Below are 16,779 nucleotides of genomic sequence, written 5' to 3' on the forward strand. Positions count from 1 at the left end.
TCCATACTTTTTTTTAGAATTTGAGCAAATAATTGATAATTGGCCTTTCGAAGTAGCCCATAGATGGTAATCATTTGCACAATTATATATGGGCAATATTTTTTCTTACATGTCTTTGCTTTGAAAGATTGTACATATACAGAAAAGTGCAAAAGTCAACACCCATCTATCCTTCAACTTCTTGCAGGTTTTAATTTTTTACTGAATTTTCTCTCTTTTTTTAAATGTATGTGCACATACAAATTCTTTTTGGTTTCAGACATCATGTACTTCGCTCCAGAATGTTAGACTTGTTTTCTTAACTGTAACCGTGATTAGACTCATGGAACTTTTATTAATGTAATACTATTACCTAATATCAAGTCCATAAAAGATTTTCTCAGTTGTCCCAATAATGTACTTTTTAACCTCCTCCCTTTCTGCCTAAGGGAACGTATTTGGCTCTCATGTTCTCCTTCTCTTAAAGTTTACTCAGTTTATTTATTTCAAGAGAGAAGCAGAGTGTGAGCAGGGGAGGGGCAGAGAGAGAATCCCCAGCAGGCTCTGTGCTGTCAGCGCAGAGCCGGACGTGGAAGTTGAACACACGAGCTGTAAGACCATGACCTGAGCTGACATCAAGAGTGGGATGCTTAACCTACCGAGCCACCGAGGCGCCTCTCACTGTTTTCTTATCTCCAGCCCTGCACCCTGTTTTTGGGGTGTATCTTTTGCAACAGTAACTCTTTGGGTGATTATTGAAATTCTGTTTTTGAAGCATTAATTTAAATTTAGAACCTCATAAATTCTAATGTATAGCTAGGTTTAGGATGCAAATACTTTATGACTTTCGACTATACCTGGGTACTTTGGTTTTAACCTGCCTTATCTGTGATTAACAGCATATACTCCTTTGGTGCCCTTCCTTGGAAAGTGTTCTCACTTGAATGTTAAAACCAAAATCGGTTTATTTTCCATGTCAGTAGAACCTCCTGTTATATACTGTTTTCTGTTAAGTGTGAATAGCTAGATACTTTAAAACCTGTGTTCTTAACATACGGATTGGTCTGCTTTTGTAAGCTGATCAGAGTGATCTCTGAGGTAGAGAGCACTTAGCAAGATTAAGTGCTCAGTAAATAATAGTATGATTCAAAACTTGAAGATAAGGTGATTTATAATAAAGAGTCTTGTAATATTTTTTTCAGTGTCATCTTGCTTAAGTGTTTAGGCAAATATTTAACTTGTCTTTTGTAACCTTCCTCACGTCCTCAAGGGCAACAAATTCTACACATTTTTTGCTACCCTTTTAGTGTGAGGTGGTTTATAAGCAAAAAAGGTAAACTCTTTTTTCTGGGAGGATTTTTTATTTTAATCCGTGGGATTGGAATCGGTATAGCTGAAGTTGTGGAGGTCTAGTATTTCTGTTTATCACGAAGCATACTCTTCATCAGAGTGATTCCCGATACAATAACCATAAACCAGCTGAGACACGGGAGCCCTGTATAGCTTCAGTGTCGGCCCTTTTATTTTTACAAAACTCACTGTCAAGCTGTGTTGTGTCTCAGGGCTTATTTTTAAATAAATATTTTCATTTTTAATTTTTAAAACTGGTTAGCTTAATCCGTGTGGTCTTAAAATTGTATCTTTTAAGAAGGAGTTTCTTGGAGCACCTGGGTGCCTCAGTCAGATAAGCATCACTTCAGCTCAGGTCATGATCTGATGGTTTGTGAGTTCAAGCCCCATATCAGGCTCTGTGCTGACAGCTCAGAGCCTGGAGCCCGCTTCATTCAGACTCTCTGTTTCTCTCTCTCTCTGTCCCAGCCCCACTCACTCCCGCTCTCTCTCTCTCAAAATTAAACATTAAAAAAAATTTTTTTACAGGATTTTCTTCTGTGTTTTCATTATATCTCCTGTACACACCTTTATCATTATACTTACCTTTTTTCACTGTAAGGGTTTGTAAGTGTACCTTTACATTCATTTTCTTTCTGGTGCCTTGTCCTCGGGGCCTGTTACTGGAGGATGCCATCAGATAATTGTTGAATGTATGAGTAAATGCTGACTTTTTAAAACTGTAATTTCCAGGTAGGTAAGCTGTTTTATTAAAAAAAGAACCAGCGTTTCCTGTTAAACTCTAGATAACTGGCTACATTATGTTGTTTTCCTAAATTTTATTTCATGCCGTAAATTTGGTACTTTAAATTCTTTAAAAATATTTACTGTAGAGCTTTATGTCTCTGATTTACCTTTAAAAAGATATATGCGTAGTACATTTCACCTAGTAAATATTAATTATTTCCTGACTGGGACTTAATAATGTTCTGTCAGTGTGTCTTGAAGAAAACTGCCTTCTTTCCTAATACAAGTCTTTTGCTGCCCCTCCTTCTGTTGTGGTAGATACGACCATATGTAGGATGTTTGGTACAGTATTTGCCTCTTCTTTGGAAACAGAGTGAGGAACACAATATGTTGAGATGTGCTATTCTGACAACACTTATACACCTTGTTCAGGTAAGTTACTTTCCAGTCTCTGAATTTAGTATGTTTCTTTTTTTTATTATTGAAATCTGATTACTATTACAGAATTCTGTTAGTGTCATGTGTGCAATAGGTGATTGGACAGTCCTGTATGTTGTGTTCACCACGCGGAGTGTAGCTGCCTTTTGTCACCGTAAAACGTTAAAAGGGTTTTATTGACTATATTCCCTGTGCTGCTGTACTTCTCATCGTTGGGACCTCTTTATTACGTAAATGGAATTTTGTACCTGTTACTCCCTTTTCTTTATTTCACTGATCCTCTCCCTCCCCTCTCCTCTGGCAACCACTCATTCTCTGTGTTTAAGATTCTAGGTTTTTGCTTTTTTCTTCTTTTTACATATTTTTCATTGTTTTCACGTGGTTTATTTTAATGGTAGTGAAAGGCCTCTCTATGTCTTTTTCATGAATGATCTTAAACAGTTTTAAAAACTACTTTTGTGTGTTGACTTGGGACATTTTTTGACATCTGGAGAATATTCTCTCCTTTTAAAAGATGGGTCCTTTCATTAGATGTAGTGGTCTCTCGTGATAGACCCATGATTTGTGTAGTCCATTGTGTTTTCCATGCACTTTAGTTGGTATTCAGAGTTTTTCCACATAAAATTACTCTTCATTTTCACTCTTTTTTTGTGATGTAAATAAAAATGTTACCCTTTCATAAATTGAGAACATAGAGAAGTAGGTGAGTTACTTTTGAGGTAAGGAATGAATATGGTTTTAGTCTTCTTGAGGTTGAGGTGTTGGGGTTGTGCAACAGGCAGAGAGGAATGCAAATTTAAGACAGTGATGAACAGGCTGTAGTTGTCATTTGAACAGCTAACAGTGAATTATATTCCAATGGCGAGAGGACAGGAAGGTAAGATTTTAATGCCAAGTCTCAGAATACCTGCATCCAGGTGTGCTCCACTGAGTTTTACTAGCTTTGCCTCGAAGTGTGATAGATTGTCCCATGAGGAGAGCTCTGAGTGCATAATTACCACTCTGTATTTTTCTGATAAGCTAAAAAGAGGGGGAAAATTTTTTGAACACGAGTTTAAAAAATCTTCCTTAGACATACTTTTTTTGAAATTTATAGATGAGTTTCATAGTTAGAAAATTCTACCTAAGGCAGTTTCAGATAAATGAAATCTGATACAAAATTTCTGTAAAAGCACCTCTTTTTAATAAGTGTTTCATATAGCATTTCTTCTTACCTACCATTTAATTTTTGTGATCTCTTGTGAAGATTATGTCCCATTTATGGAATAGGGTACAAAGGCTAGGATGAGGTTACTGACTCCCCTAAGAGTGCTCTCAGAAGTAACAGAACAAGAGTGATCCCACCTCTTTTGCATTATATCTTTGTCAGAATGTGTTCTTATCAGACTCCAATTGAGAGTTTTGTGAGGGAGGTGTGAAAAAACCCAGCTTCTGTCTTCTCAGGTGGGGTTACCTCAGGAAGTCTGAGGAAGCTACAGTAACCTCGGAATGTTTAGAGTGGACAGGGCCTTTTCCGTACATCATGACCCTTCCATATTCTCTATATTTGTTTAGTCCAGAGGTGCAGGCTTCCAACCAAGTGCTCAACCACCTTCTTGGAGAAAGCATATGACAGTTAATATTAAAGTTGAGACTGTAGTTTGAAATGTGTTTTTCAGTCATTTGAGAAAAATATACCAAGGATTATCGTTAAGTTTCATGTTGTAGAAAACACTGCCATTTTTGGATTTTTCAGATTTGAGAGGGAGATAATAGTTTAGTTGTAGGTTTTTGTTTTAACTTTCTAGCTCTGGAAACCCAGACTAGTTGTCTGAAGAGATCATCTTTTGATCCTTGATTGCCTGCTTTTGTTATTATTTTTTTAACTCGTGAAAAATTTAAGGCATACAAAAGGAAGAACAGTATAATCAGTCACCCAACTTCAAGAATCATCAGAATTTTGTCTATATAAATTTAGGGGACTAAAAAGCTAATTGAGGGGCACCTGTGTGGTTCAGTTGTTTTAAGTGTCTGACTCTTGATTTAAGCTCAGGCCTTGAGCTCAGGGTCATGAGTTCAGGCCCCACATTGGGCTCCAGGCTGGGCAAGAAGCCTGCTTAAAAACAAACAAACAAACAAACAAACAAACAAACAAGACTGAAGGAGAGAGTTGAAAATGTATGGGAAACCTATTCTGAATTTTTCCTTTCCAGATATAATCTAGCTGGGTGGTTTTGTAGGGGAACTATCCTTGTTTTTGATGTCTTTTCTCAGTAAGTGATCTTTCATTTTCCTGCCTCTTATCTGCTGAATCTCTCTTTTTTTTTTAATGTTTTTATTTTTGAAAGAGAAAGACCGAGCAGAAGTGCGGGGAGGGCAGAGAGAGAGGGAGACACAGAAGCCCAAGCAGGTTCCAGGCTCTACGGGGTCAGCACAGAGCCCAATTCAGGGCTCGAACTCAGTGAACCATGAGATCATGACCTGAGCTTAAACTCCAACGCTTGACAGACTGAGCCACCCAGGCCCCCCTACATCTTCCTTTTTTAAATGTAGTATCTCTGCTTTTGATTCTTGGACATCTCTTTGCCTTTAGATAATTTGCTTTACCTTATCAGAGGATCAAACAGGACCAGTTGTTAGTGGACTTGGAAGAGATCTGCTTTGTAAAACACTTTCTAGAGGCCCTCTTAGTTTTAATACCTGACCTTGAATCTCACCCTTCCCAGAGTACCTGGTGCTACCAGTTCCTGAGTCTCTGGGGAGTTTCTGTAATGTAAATCAAGTTGCTTCTTGCCTTTTTTTACTGCTGGGTTTGAGCTTGGTTTTCCTTGGTTTTCCCAGTTGGTCTTTTAACACATCCTCCTGGATCCTTTAGTGGATCTTGGCAGAGACCAATAGTATATGCATATGTTAAATTTGTCAGCTTCCTCCAGATTTTCACATTGTGATTGCTCATACTGAGTTGTTCAGTGTATCTGGCACATAGTACAGAGTGTGGGGACAGGGGCATGGTCAGGAAGGCCACAAGAACATCTATTCAAGTTCAGAACAAGGAGTGTTAGCATTTTTACTTTAGAAAGGAAATCAGGTTGCCAGTGGGGACAAGGTTTGGGATGGAGTAAAACTTAGGTCAGGGAAAATGGTTGGTAGGCTTTCTGTTAACTGTGAAAGAGATGATGTGGATCTGAAGTAAAAGTCATGTAAAGAAGGGGAGAGATTTGAAAATCATGAGAATGAAGGATTGTTGAGATGTGGGCTCAGTAGGAAGAGGGACCAGGAGGAGGTTGACTATTGACCACAAAATAGGTAGTGGTACAGGTCACTTGAGTTTGGAAATGCCGGGAGAGGTGCTCTTTTTTTTTTTAGAAAGACAGTGAATTGGTTCAGTGGTCACCTTAAGAGTTGAGATGACTTCTGGATGGTGATGTCCTGTAGTTACTCAGTGTCTGGAGTTCAGAGGTCTGTGTTTGGAGATAATATGTTGGGACATTTTCACCATGCACATGGCACAGGAGAAGGCAGTCAAATACATTAGCCTGAGAAATGCCAGTATTTAGGGGGTGTTATTTTTTCCCTCCTTCACCTAAAAAATGATTATAAATTCACAGGCTGTTGCAAAGATAGTACAGAGTCCCCTTCACCTCATTTTCTCCTCTGTCTTATGTAATTATTATACAGTAAGATTTCTGCTTCTTAAAGCATTTCTGATCATTTTAATAACTGATGAATTTATTTTGAGCTTTCATAGTATTGTAGACAATGTCTTATCATTGTGATTATTTCATAGTGTTGTAGACAATGTCTTATAGTTATAACTGTGGACTGAGAGGATGTTCATATTTATTTAAAGCTGTATATCCGTGATTGCACACATTCTTCAGGCCATTAGACCACAAAGGTACTGTCTTCCGGCTTTGACAGAGTCTTACTTGTTTAGCAGTGGCTTGCTTTAGTTTTGCGCACTAAGTAAGTAGATGGATTTTAATTTTTCTAGGAAATTTTAAGTCTACTTAATAATCAAAATGAACTTGACTAGTTTATCTTAATGTTCCTTTTTCTTTTTGTTTTATTAAAGAATGAACTGCAGAGTGAAGAACAAAATTTTAAGACACAACGTACAACTTTATTAAATGTGACATTTTAATAATTCTCTCTTTAAAAAGATCTTTAGTAAGGTCTTTCAACTGATTTTTAGGTCTAGAAAGTGCCACACTTAAGGATAAGCTTTATGCATTTCCACTGAAGTGTCTGCCCCACTAATAAAATTGAACTCAGTATATATATGGCATCAGAAGATACATACATACAGATTTTGTTTTGTTTAACATACGTTAATTTACTATTAGCTACTGATATCTGAATTACTTCCTAAATGTGGAGGTATTTGGTAGTTATTGGTTTCCTTTGTTAATCAGATTACTGAAATGATTATGGATTAAAAAGTAGGCTTTTTATCCTTTTTGTTTTCTTTCAGAGTGCTTGGACTTAATGTGATACATTGAGTCAATCTCCATAAAACAGTAATTAGGCAAACTAGAATTTTTAGATAAAACCCCTTCTACCTCCTCCATTTTTGGGTCATTAAAAGTATTACTAAAAATTGTTCATTAAAAAAATTTTGTGCATTTTTAAAACTTGAAAACATATTATCTTCTTTCAGCATCCTTTTCCCCTTCCAGTATTTAATTAGCATTAATTTTTTCTATGTACCCCAAAGAAACATTTTTATGTGTATATCTCCTTGCATGTGGTAGGAATTTTTAAAAATTCTGGGATTTGTGCAATTGTTAGACACATTTCTGCGCCTCTGAAATCCAGTTTGTAATTATTTTTGAGATTGTTTTCATTCCATGCCTAATACTTTTTCATTGGCTAGTCAATATTCTGGGATATGAATGTACTATGATGTAGTTATTATACTGATAAACATTTTGATTGAGTTCATTTTAGAATATTTAGATGAGATAATTTATTGAATTTAATACAGCAATGTTGGTAACTCTTTAGTAGTCAGAGAGAGGAAGATATATATGGAATCGCTTAAAAGAAACATGTTTATAGCCTTGCTGTATATGGTTTTACAAACATGGGCAATTGAATAGTATTTTGTTGCTACTTGCTGTTCAATTGTAAATAGAACTAACCTTGTTTTAGTAGTGCTTATAGTTAGGACCATCCCAGAAACTCCAATTGATTTATTTTTTATAAATTTGTTTTAGGACTTTTTTATATGATAGGTTTTTTTTGGTGGGGGTGGTATCTTAGAGTGTCTTACGTTAAGTTTTATTTATACTTCTCATAGGGATTAGGAGCAGACAGCAAGAACCTGTACCCTTTCCTGCTCCCAGTTATTCAACTGAGTACAGATGTTTCCCAGCCTCCACATGTTTATCTTCTGGAAGATGGTTTAGAATTATGGTAAGAGGAAAAATTTGATTCCCTGGATTTTTTTTTTTCCTGGCCTTCCCTACTCTCATGCCGATAAAGAAAAGGTCATGTAACAGGCCTTAAAAACCCAGTATTTAAAAACAAAAACATAAAATCACTTTCCCTGAATTGGGTAACACTATAGCTCCATCTCTTCTTGGCAGCTGTCACTCAGTATAGGATCATAGTAGTCAAAATTGAAAGGGGAAATTTTACTAACGACACGGCTGCATTTAATCTTTGGAATTTGGAATGTAAAATTTGGAGAGGTCAGTAAAATTTCAAAACTTAAAATGGCTTAAAAGTTGCAGCCTGTTAAATGAGACGTTTTGGGGGATGTTGAATTATTTTTCAGCTTCTTACTACCTCACTTATTAAGTACTCGGATACTATATATCTTAGCCCCAAATACTGAGGCTACTTAGTCTTGACTAATTATTTTGCCAAGTGAGTAGTGTGTCATGTTAAAAAAGAAAAATTGTGATTCTGAGACAGCTCAGTGCTACAGGTCTTTATTGATTGCCTACTATGTGAGGAACTTTGACAGAAAGTCCTTTTGCTTTACTAAGTTTATCTTACTGATGACAGCAAATTTCTGCAGGTCAATTAAAATACAGAAATGGCTTGAATATTGTAATGTATAAACTGACTATTAAAATTAAAAGAGAAAATCACAGAAGTTAACCATGGAAAAAATGAGCATTTCTGGTTTCCTTTTTTCTTCCTTCTCTTTCTTCTTCCCTTCCTGCCTTAGTTTTTTTTTTTTTTTAGATGTTTAGGAATGGATTTTTTTTTTTATTTTTTAGAAATTGTCTTTGGTGCAAATTATAAAGTAATGATCTGTAGGAGAATACTACATGAGTGATTTTAAAACATTAGGTAGATATTCCATTCACAAGTTGGCTTTCTCATATTTCCTAGGTTATGTTGTTGGAACTTAACTGACTTTGGGTGGTTTTATTATAAATTAGCATGTGTTAAAAACTTTTATATTGATACATTTTTATTTGTATAGGATGGATTAGTCTAGAGCAGATGATGACAAACATTTTCTATAACAGAGCAGACAGTAAATATTTTAGGCTTTCCAGGCTATGTGGTCTCTTATCTTGACTATTTACTTCTGCTGTTTCAGCCGAGAGTGGTCGTAGACAATATGTAGAACAGTTGTGTTCCAGTAAAACATTTACAGAAGTCAGGTGTGGGTTGGTTTTGAACCATGAGCTCTAGTTGGCCAGCCCCTACTCTAGATTACAAATTAAGACATTAGTCTCTGGCACATACTTTTCTTTTCTTTTTTAATGTCTTTTTTTTTTTTTTTAAACATTTATTATTGAAAGAGCATGAGAAGGGGAGGGGCAGAGAGAGAGGGAGACACAGAATCTGAAGCAGGCTCCAGGCTCTGAGTTGTCAGCACAGAGCCTCACAGGGAGCTTGAACCTACGAACTGCAAGATCATGACCTGAGCCGAAGTCAGATGCTAAACCAAATGAGCCAACCAGGCGCCCCGGCACATACTTTTCTATAAACATGTAGAAATATGTGATGTTAACCATTAGAAAAACTAAAAGTAGTAGTTATAGTAAAGAGATAGATACTTGACAGTATTATAGACTTAGCATTTTAATGCTTTTATTAAAGGTATATAAATTTTTTAAGGATTACGTGAACAGGTAATAACATACATTGCTCTGTTATCTCTTTTTTTCTAAGCTTTTAGTTGTATGTAAATGAAAATGTTGAAATACCTTTTTTGGGTTTTTTTTTGTTTTTTGTTTTTTTAGCCCAGTTGGTTAATAGCCAAGATGCTTTAAATCAAGCTAGGGATATACGTTTCTTCTTATATTTTTCTCACTGAATTAGAATTCATCTTTAGCATCAGATAGGGGTGCCAGTCCCAATTATACAGCTGCATAAGGTATGTAATCAACACCTGTGTGCCTCACTTTGCTAATCTTTAAAATGAGGAAGTAAAATTTGTATCTCAAATGGTTGTAGTGAGGATAAGCTAATGTATGTTAAGTGGTAAGCACTTTGTATATGAGAATTGGTAAAATTGCCTAGGAAGACAAGGGCAGATATGGAACATTCTGCTCCTAACAGAATCCCAAGGAACTAAAGGCTTTCTTGAGGTCACATGAGGAGCCATCAATGATGACAGAGTAGAGCTGTTTGGTGAAAGAGGAGGAAAACCAAGCCAAGAAAGGCAAATATTTCCTGAAGGAGTGGTCAGCTATGTCAAATGTTGTTGATTATCCTACTTAGAGTAACAAAGAAGTGAATTTGGCCACGTGGAGATGATAGGAGGGGTTTTACTAAAGTAGTAAGAACAGGATTGAATTGAAATTCAGTAAATTAATTATAGACTGTGAGCATTGAAAATATTGGGGGGCACTTAACTATGACGAGGAATGTCGAAATTGGGCAGCAGTTGGCTGGCCTGTGGAATCCAGAGTCTAGAGGGATGGATGAGGCTCCAGAAAGTGACATAATTGGAGGCAAGAAGGGATGGGATTTAGCAGATGTAGTTGTTTGTTTGCTTGTTTTTGTTTTAAATAACATCAGTGACACTTCATTTTAATTGGAGACAGGAAGATGGATTTTTGTATTAAAACGGGGTGTGATAGGAAGGTGTTGGGGTCTAAAAGATCCTGTTTTCTCAAATATGAAGCATAGTCATTTACTTAGTATTACTAGCTGGGGTGGAAGGGCATAGAAGATAGAAGGGATTTGTGGAGAAAAACGATACAAAATAGTTACCTTGGAGAATGGGAATTTGAACTTACTAGGGATAATTAGTAGCAGGAGATGTTTGAGGTCATAAACACAAAGTGAAACTCTTTCTAGCAATTATGTAGTCTTTCCCCCATGTTATTTTCCCCCTCTCTTATGGAACTTGCTAGAGATTTGCCAGTGTCCCTAGTCTTCTCAAAGAACCATGCTTTGGCTTTCTCTGTTTTTTTGTTACCTATTTATTAATTTCTGCCCTTATATTACCATTTCCTTTTCTACGTAAAGGTTGTTTTTCTTTGTCATTTGACCTACATTCTGAGATTTGGCTCAGTAATTTTTAGTCTTCTTTCCTAATATAAAAATGTTATTTTTAAACAGAATTTGAACAAACTTTGCTTTAACTTTTTTGTCTTTGTTTTTTTTCTTTGTTCAAGAAGTAAATGTTACGTGCTCTTCATCATTAAAAAAAAAACACCCTGATTTGATTGCCTTTTGCTATCTACTGCAGAGATTGGAATCTTAAAACCTCAAAATCTCTCTTTAAAAAACTGACTTCTGAGATAAACTTTTCTTTCTAGGGTGAATTTTATTTTTAGTATGTTCTACAAGTCTGGTCTATGGTATTTTATCAGATTTTATTTTTTCCGGAACTCTGAAGATCTCTTGTCTATATTTTGTGATGCTGATTTCATACCAGAGTCATGTGTGTTTTACTAATTCACTGTTTTAAAAAAAAATGTTGTTTTTTTTTTCTTACTGGATGATATGATATGGTAACTATTCTTGGGATGACTTGAAAATTTAGTATAAAAGAGAAGTGGAAATGGACTCGTGGCAGTGGTTGGAATGTCATTCACAGTTTGGTAATATTTTTAGGTTGTTTCTTAGTTGTTAGTTTACACGTACTTTAGTTTTGATTTTCCATGTCTGTTAATTTTGGTACTTCTTCCCTTAAGATACTAATTTTAAAAATACATACATGTGTTTTATCTCTGTTACTTGCAGTTTTATTTTTATTTTATCTCTTTTTAAAGTACATTTATTATCTATTTTAAAGTACATTTTTAAGAGATTTTTCTTTTTATTACTGTGATAAAACTACCTGTTGCATTTTATGAGTTCTCTGTTTCTGCCTTTTTGTTACTTTATTTGTGCTTCATATTTTCTACTTTGTACACTTAACTGGCTATATTTTCTTAAAGCTATAAAAAAAATGGCTACTTCGTTACCTTTTGTTAAGTGCTAAAACATTTAAAGCTATGAATTTGCCTTGGATTAAAAAAGCGTATTTCCCTTAAGTCTTGTTATTTTGGTGGTAGCATTACAGTTTTTTAATGTCTTTGATGCAACCTCATTTATTTTTTTGCTAATATTAAAGCATATGATTCAGGTCTGGATTTCTTGCATTGTAAATATAACTTGTCACTTGTATAATTTTTAAAAGTTAATACGAATTTCAATGACTCTAGGCTCTGTTTTTGTAACATTCTCATAAATCCTGATGATATTAAATATGCAGACTTTATATTTATTTTTTCTAACTAATAGGTTGTGTAGTTTAAATCAATGTTTGACTTTTTAATCTTGACAGTGACTTATTAAAATATTTAGTTTGCTCTGTGTCAGTGTCCCTTTTTTATTACTATTTCATTTTATACTTGAATGCTAGAAATAATTATTATTCATTGCACAAAATTTTGGTATTTCTCCATATTGCTTTAAAGGATTTAGTAAATAATACACAGTATTTAAAATTTAAAATATTATGAAACATCATTTGATGTATGTATATATTAATTTTTCACCTTTTAAAACTTTTGCATTAACATTTTTTTTTGATACTAATATGGTCATGGTTTATTTTGTTTAGATTTGACTTAGCTGTTTTGGTTCAACTTTTACATTTTAGCTTTTCTGTTAGAAATTTAGTTGTATCTCCTATACAGAACAAATTATGATGTTTTGTATTTCACTTAACCAAAGATGCTTTATTTACCTCAAAAGAATTTTCATGCTCTTATATTTATTTGTTGAATTGCTCTGCCTGTCTTTTTACTTTATACTCTTTGTTTTCTGTATTTTATTTAGAGAGGTAACATTAAAATTGACAATACTTTAGCTAAAGATGTTGGTACATAGAACTTCGTCTAATTATTCATCAGAATAGTAACATGTGCCCTTACTTTCCATTAGTGCTTTGTCTGTTTTTCTTTCCTTTCTAAGCATTCACTTGTTTAAACATTTGGAGTTCTAACCTAATACTTTAAACTCTACAATATTTTTTCCTTTTTTTTTTAACTTTATTTATTTTGAGAGACAGAGAATGAGCAGGGGAGGGGCCAGAGAGAGAGGAAGAGAGAGAGAATCCCAAGCACACTCTACACAGGGCTCTAACCCATGAACCGTGAGATCATGACTTGAGCCGAAACCAAGAATTGTACGCCCAACCAGTTGAGCCACCCAGGGGCCCCAAGACTTCTTCCTTTTTTGAATAGTATGGCTTGTATTATGGATGCTAGCATAGGCAGTGAGAGTGACAATGCCCTGAATGGCCTTTTTACTAAGGTAGTGACAGTGGGAAAGAAAGAGTCACATGGAGTCTTAATTTGGTCCCAGTGACAGAGCTTCAAACCTAATCTGAAATTTAGAATATGCCCATCACTTGTTTTCTCACTGAAATATCATGACTAGGTAATGATTTTCTTTTGGTTTCATTTTTATTTTAAAGAGGAATAGGAAAAAGTTTTTAAACCTTTTCTCTCATTTTATTCTTCAGAAATGGCATCATGGAATCATTTCCTGTTCTTGTCGATCAGGACAAGATAAAGTGTCTAAAGCTACCACTGCTTGTGTTTGTGGCACAAACTTCATTTTTAGGGTGGCTGGTTTCTTCTGTCCCACTCCCCCCCCCGCCCCCCGCTTCCTTTTCTTAATTTTGGCTTTTAAGATTTGTGAAATAGTTCATAGATACAAAGTAACAGGGAAGTCATATTGTTTGTAATTATTTGTAACTTACATAAAATGAAAATCCATTTTCCATACCCTGGTGAAGAAATGGGAGGGTAAGAATGTCCGTGGCAGGTTTGTTGGATTCTCCTATTTTCATCTCAGGGATGACCCAGTGTACCAATATTTCTTGTTTTCATTCCTTGGTATTCTTTCTTGTGGCTTAATGTTTTTACAGTCATGCATGTGTGTGTGACTCTACACGATGTATCTTACTAAAGCTTCTTACAGATTTTACAGTGGGAGTTCTAACTTGCTTTATTTTTTTTGGATCCCTGTTTTAAGATTCACCCATATTGATGAGTTTAATGGTGTGAATGTAACAATTCATTTACTCATATGCCATTTTGCTTGATGTGTAGATAACGCAACTCTGAACATTTTTGTACATGACAAGGTATGCAAATGTATGAGACCTTATTCACGAGGTCATAGGTGTGTGCACATATACACATTTCACTTTTTCAGATAATAATAGTTTCTAGTCATGATACCAACTTCTTTCTGTCAGCAGCAATATGCAAGAGTTCTCACTTTTTTTTTTTTTTATAGCTTTGCCAGTATGTATTAGGTCAGGCTGAAAATTCTGATAACATGGTAAGGGTAAAGTTGTACCTTGTTTTGCTTATAATTGGCATTTTCTTGATTAGTCAGTATCTTTTTATACTTTTATAGTCAAGTTTATTGCCAGTTTTTGTATCCTCTTTGGAATGCTTGTTCATTTGTTCTGTACGTTTTCTCTTCCTAACCTCTTTCGTATGTTCCTTTGAATCTGTTCCCTTTTCAGTTATATACGTTAGAAACAATCTTCTACCAGTATGTGACTTAGATTTTGACAATTTTGAGGCAACTTTTGACATACAGTAATTGTTCATTTTAATGTAGTCATACGTGTCTTTTTCTATAATCTTTTTTAAACCTAAAGCTCTAAGTATATACTGCTAACATCTTGTAAAATAAAGACTCACACTTCTCATGTAAATATTAGAATTAGGTATTTTGTGTGAGGTGGAGGCCCAGTAGCTTACCACCAATGACTTGAGTTTTCCAACCATTCTTAACCTAGGAACCACCTCTGTCATAAATGAGTGGGGTTTTTTGGTGTTCTTTTTATGATTATTAAATATATTAGTTTTATAGTAAGTCATAATATATGGTAAAGCAAGTCCCCCCCCCACATATGTTTTGTTTTCTTGATAAATTTATTTATTTTTCATCATTTGCCTTCTAAATCATTTTAGAATCCACTTACCTAATTTTTAGGGAACAGTCTATGGAGATTGGATGTTTTATTGATTTCTGTGTAACAGCTTAGAGAGAATTGACATCATTATGATGCTAGATTTTTGTATCAGTGACTCTTAATAAGAACATCTATTTAAATCTTTTTATTTTATTTTGTTTTTAAGTTTTATTTTATTGGAGAGAAACAGAGACTGTGCAAGTGTGGGAGGGTCAGAGAGAGAGAGAGAGAGAGAGAAAGAATCCCAAGCAGGCTCTGAGCCACCAGCACAGAGCCTGATGTGGGGCTCAGACTCACAAAACTGCGAGACCATGACCTGTGATGAAACCACGTCGGACACTCAACTGACTGAAGCACTCAGGTGCCCCAACATCTATTTAAAACTTAATTACTGGGGCGCCTGGGTGGCTCAGTCGATTAAGCCTCCGACTTCAGCTCGGGTCAGATCTCACGTTTGTGGGTTCGAGCCCCGCATCGGGCTCTGTGCTGACAGCTGGCTCAGAGCCTGGAGCCTGCTTCTGGTTCTGTGTTTCCTTCTCTCTCTCTCTGCCCCTCCCCCTCTCATGCTCTGTCTCTCTTTGTATCAAAATAAATAAAACATTAAAAAAAAACTTAATTACTTATTTTGACGTGTAGAAACTGAGTTCGTTTTTGTATTCAATGTATTGATATTTTCAGTCACCTTGTGGTCTCTTCATGATTAAAATACTTTATGAATTCTTTCTCCATCTCTTTTCTGTCAATCATACCTTTTGTGAATAAAGACTATTTAACTTTTTCTTCTCACTCTTGTGTCTTTTTAACTTAGTTGGCATATCTTGTGAGGAGCCTTCCATATATACACTCAGTAGATGGGAAGGTAGACAAGGTAATAGAAACTTTTTGAGGTGTGATTCTGTTTTTTAGAGAATGACTTCAACATATCGTTAGGTGTGTTTTCTTTGAGTGTTGGTGAGGTTGTCTCTTACCAGATTAAGGATTTACTTTCTGTTTATATTGAGATAAGACGTTATAATGAATGTTAGATTTTGAATAGGATCGCCTCCTAGTCCTTTCTTGCAACTGTTGTGACAATCATATATATATTTTTTCTTTTAACTTCTTTGGGTGTGTGCTGGGTTAGGAGGTAAACCAAATGCACACTTCTGTAGTAAACCACAACCTGTATATATATTATTTTATATATGTTGATTCTTTGATGTTGCCCAGTGTCTTGTTGAAAGGACACATCAGTTACATGTATGTGACAGAAAAATATAAAAAGAACAAAGTAATTTTGTGTTTCCTTGACCATCCCATAATAATCATGCTTTTGCTGTATTTTTATAATTTTATTATAAAGACTTTTTATAACTGTAAATATTTAATATGTAGTTACTTCCCTTACTATTTTGCTGTGTATATATAAATAATAATACATGATTCATAGATAGGTTTTTCATTTGATGTAGATAGATAACTTTTATAATTTCCTGTATTGTCCTTTTTTCTTTCTTCCTTTAGATGGGACACTTTTTTAATGAGTTGTATTGTTAATAGCTTAATGACTATAGAAAAAGATTCAGTTATCTATTTTTTCTTCCTAGGTTAGTGACTTTGGAAAACAGCCCATGTGTTACACCGGAGTTGCTTCGCATATTTCAGAATATGTCCCCACTTCTTGGTATGTAGTAAAATGTAAACTTAATGCTATTTTTGAACGCAGCCATCATTTTGGGCTTTACTGGGTAACTTTAAATTAGGACTTCCATTTTTACACAAGTCCCTGATATTCACAAACAAATTTAATAGTGTTTTAATGGTTTTTGGATATTTTTTCCTATATAACTTTGTGGAACCATTTCTCCTTCCTAAAGAGTAAACACTAAATTTACCAAATCACTAACTAAAAACAAAAG

At 35.0% G+C, this 16,779-nt stretch overlaps 1 protein-coding gene across 6 annotated transcripts in view; it reads left to right on the forward strand.

Moving 5' to 3' along the window:
- IPO11 (importin 11) overlaps nt 1–16,779 on the forward strand; it is a 204,800-nt gene that overhangs the window by 88,340 nt on the left and 99,681 nt on the right. For all 6 annotated transcript variants that reach the window (XM_029942304.1, XM_029942303.1, XM_029942302.1 and 3 more), the window contains 3 exons: nt 2,374–2,487; nt 7,775–7,890; nt 16,468–16,544. In XM_029942304.1, coding sequence (XP_029798164.1) covers nt 2,374–2,487; nt 7,775–7,890; nt 16,468–16,544 — 307 coding nt within the window. The remainder of the gene's footprint in view (nt 1–2,373; nt 2,488–7,774; nt 7,891–16,467; nt 16,545–16,779) is intronic.

Source organism: Suricata suricatta, chromosome 6 (assembly GCF_006229205.1).
Source record: "Suricata suricatta isolate VVHF042 chromosome 6, meerkat_22Aug2017_6uvM2_HiC, whole genome shotgun sequence".
Lineage (NCBI taxonomy): Eukaryota > Metazoa > Chordata > Mammalia > Carnivora > Herpestidae > Suricata > Suricata suricatta.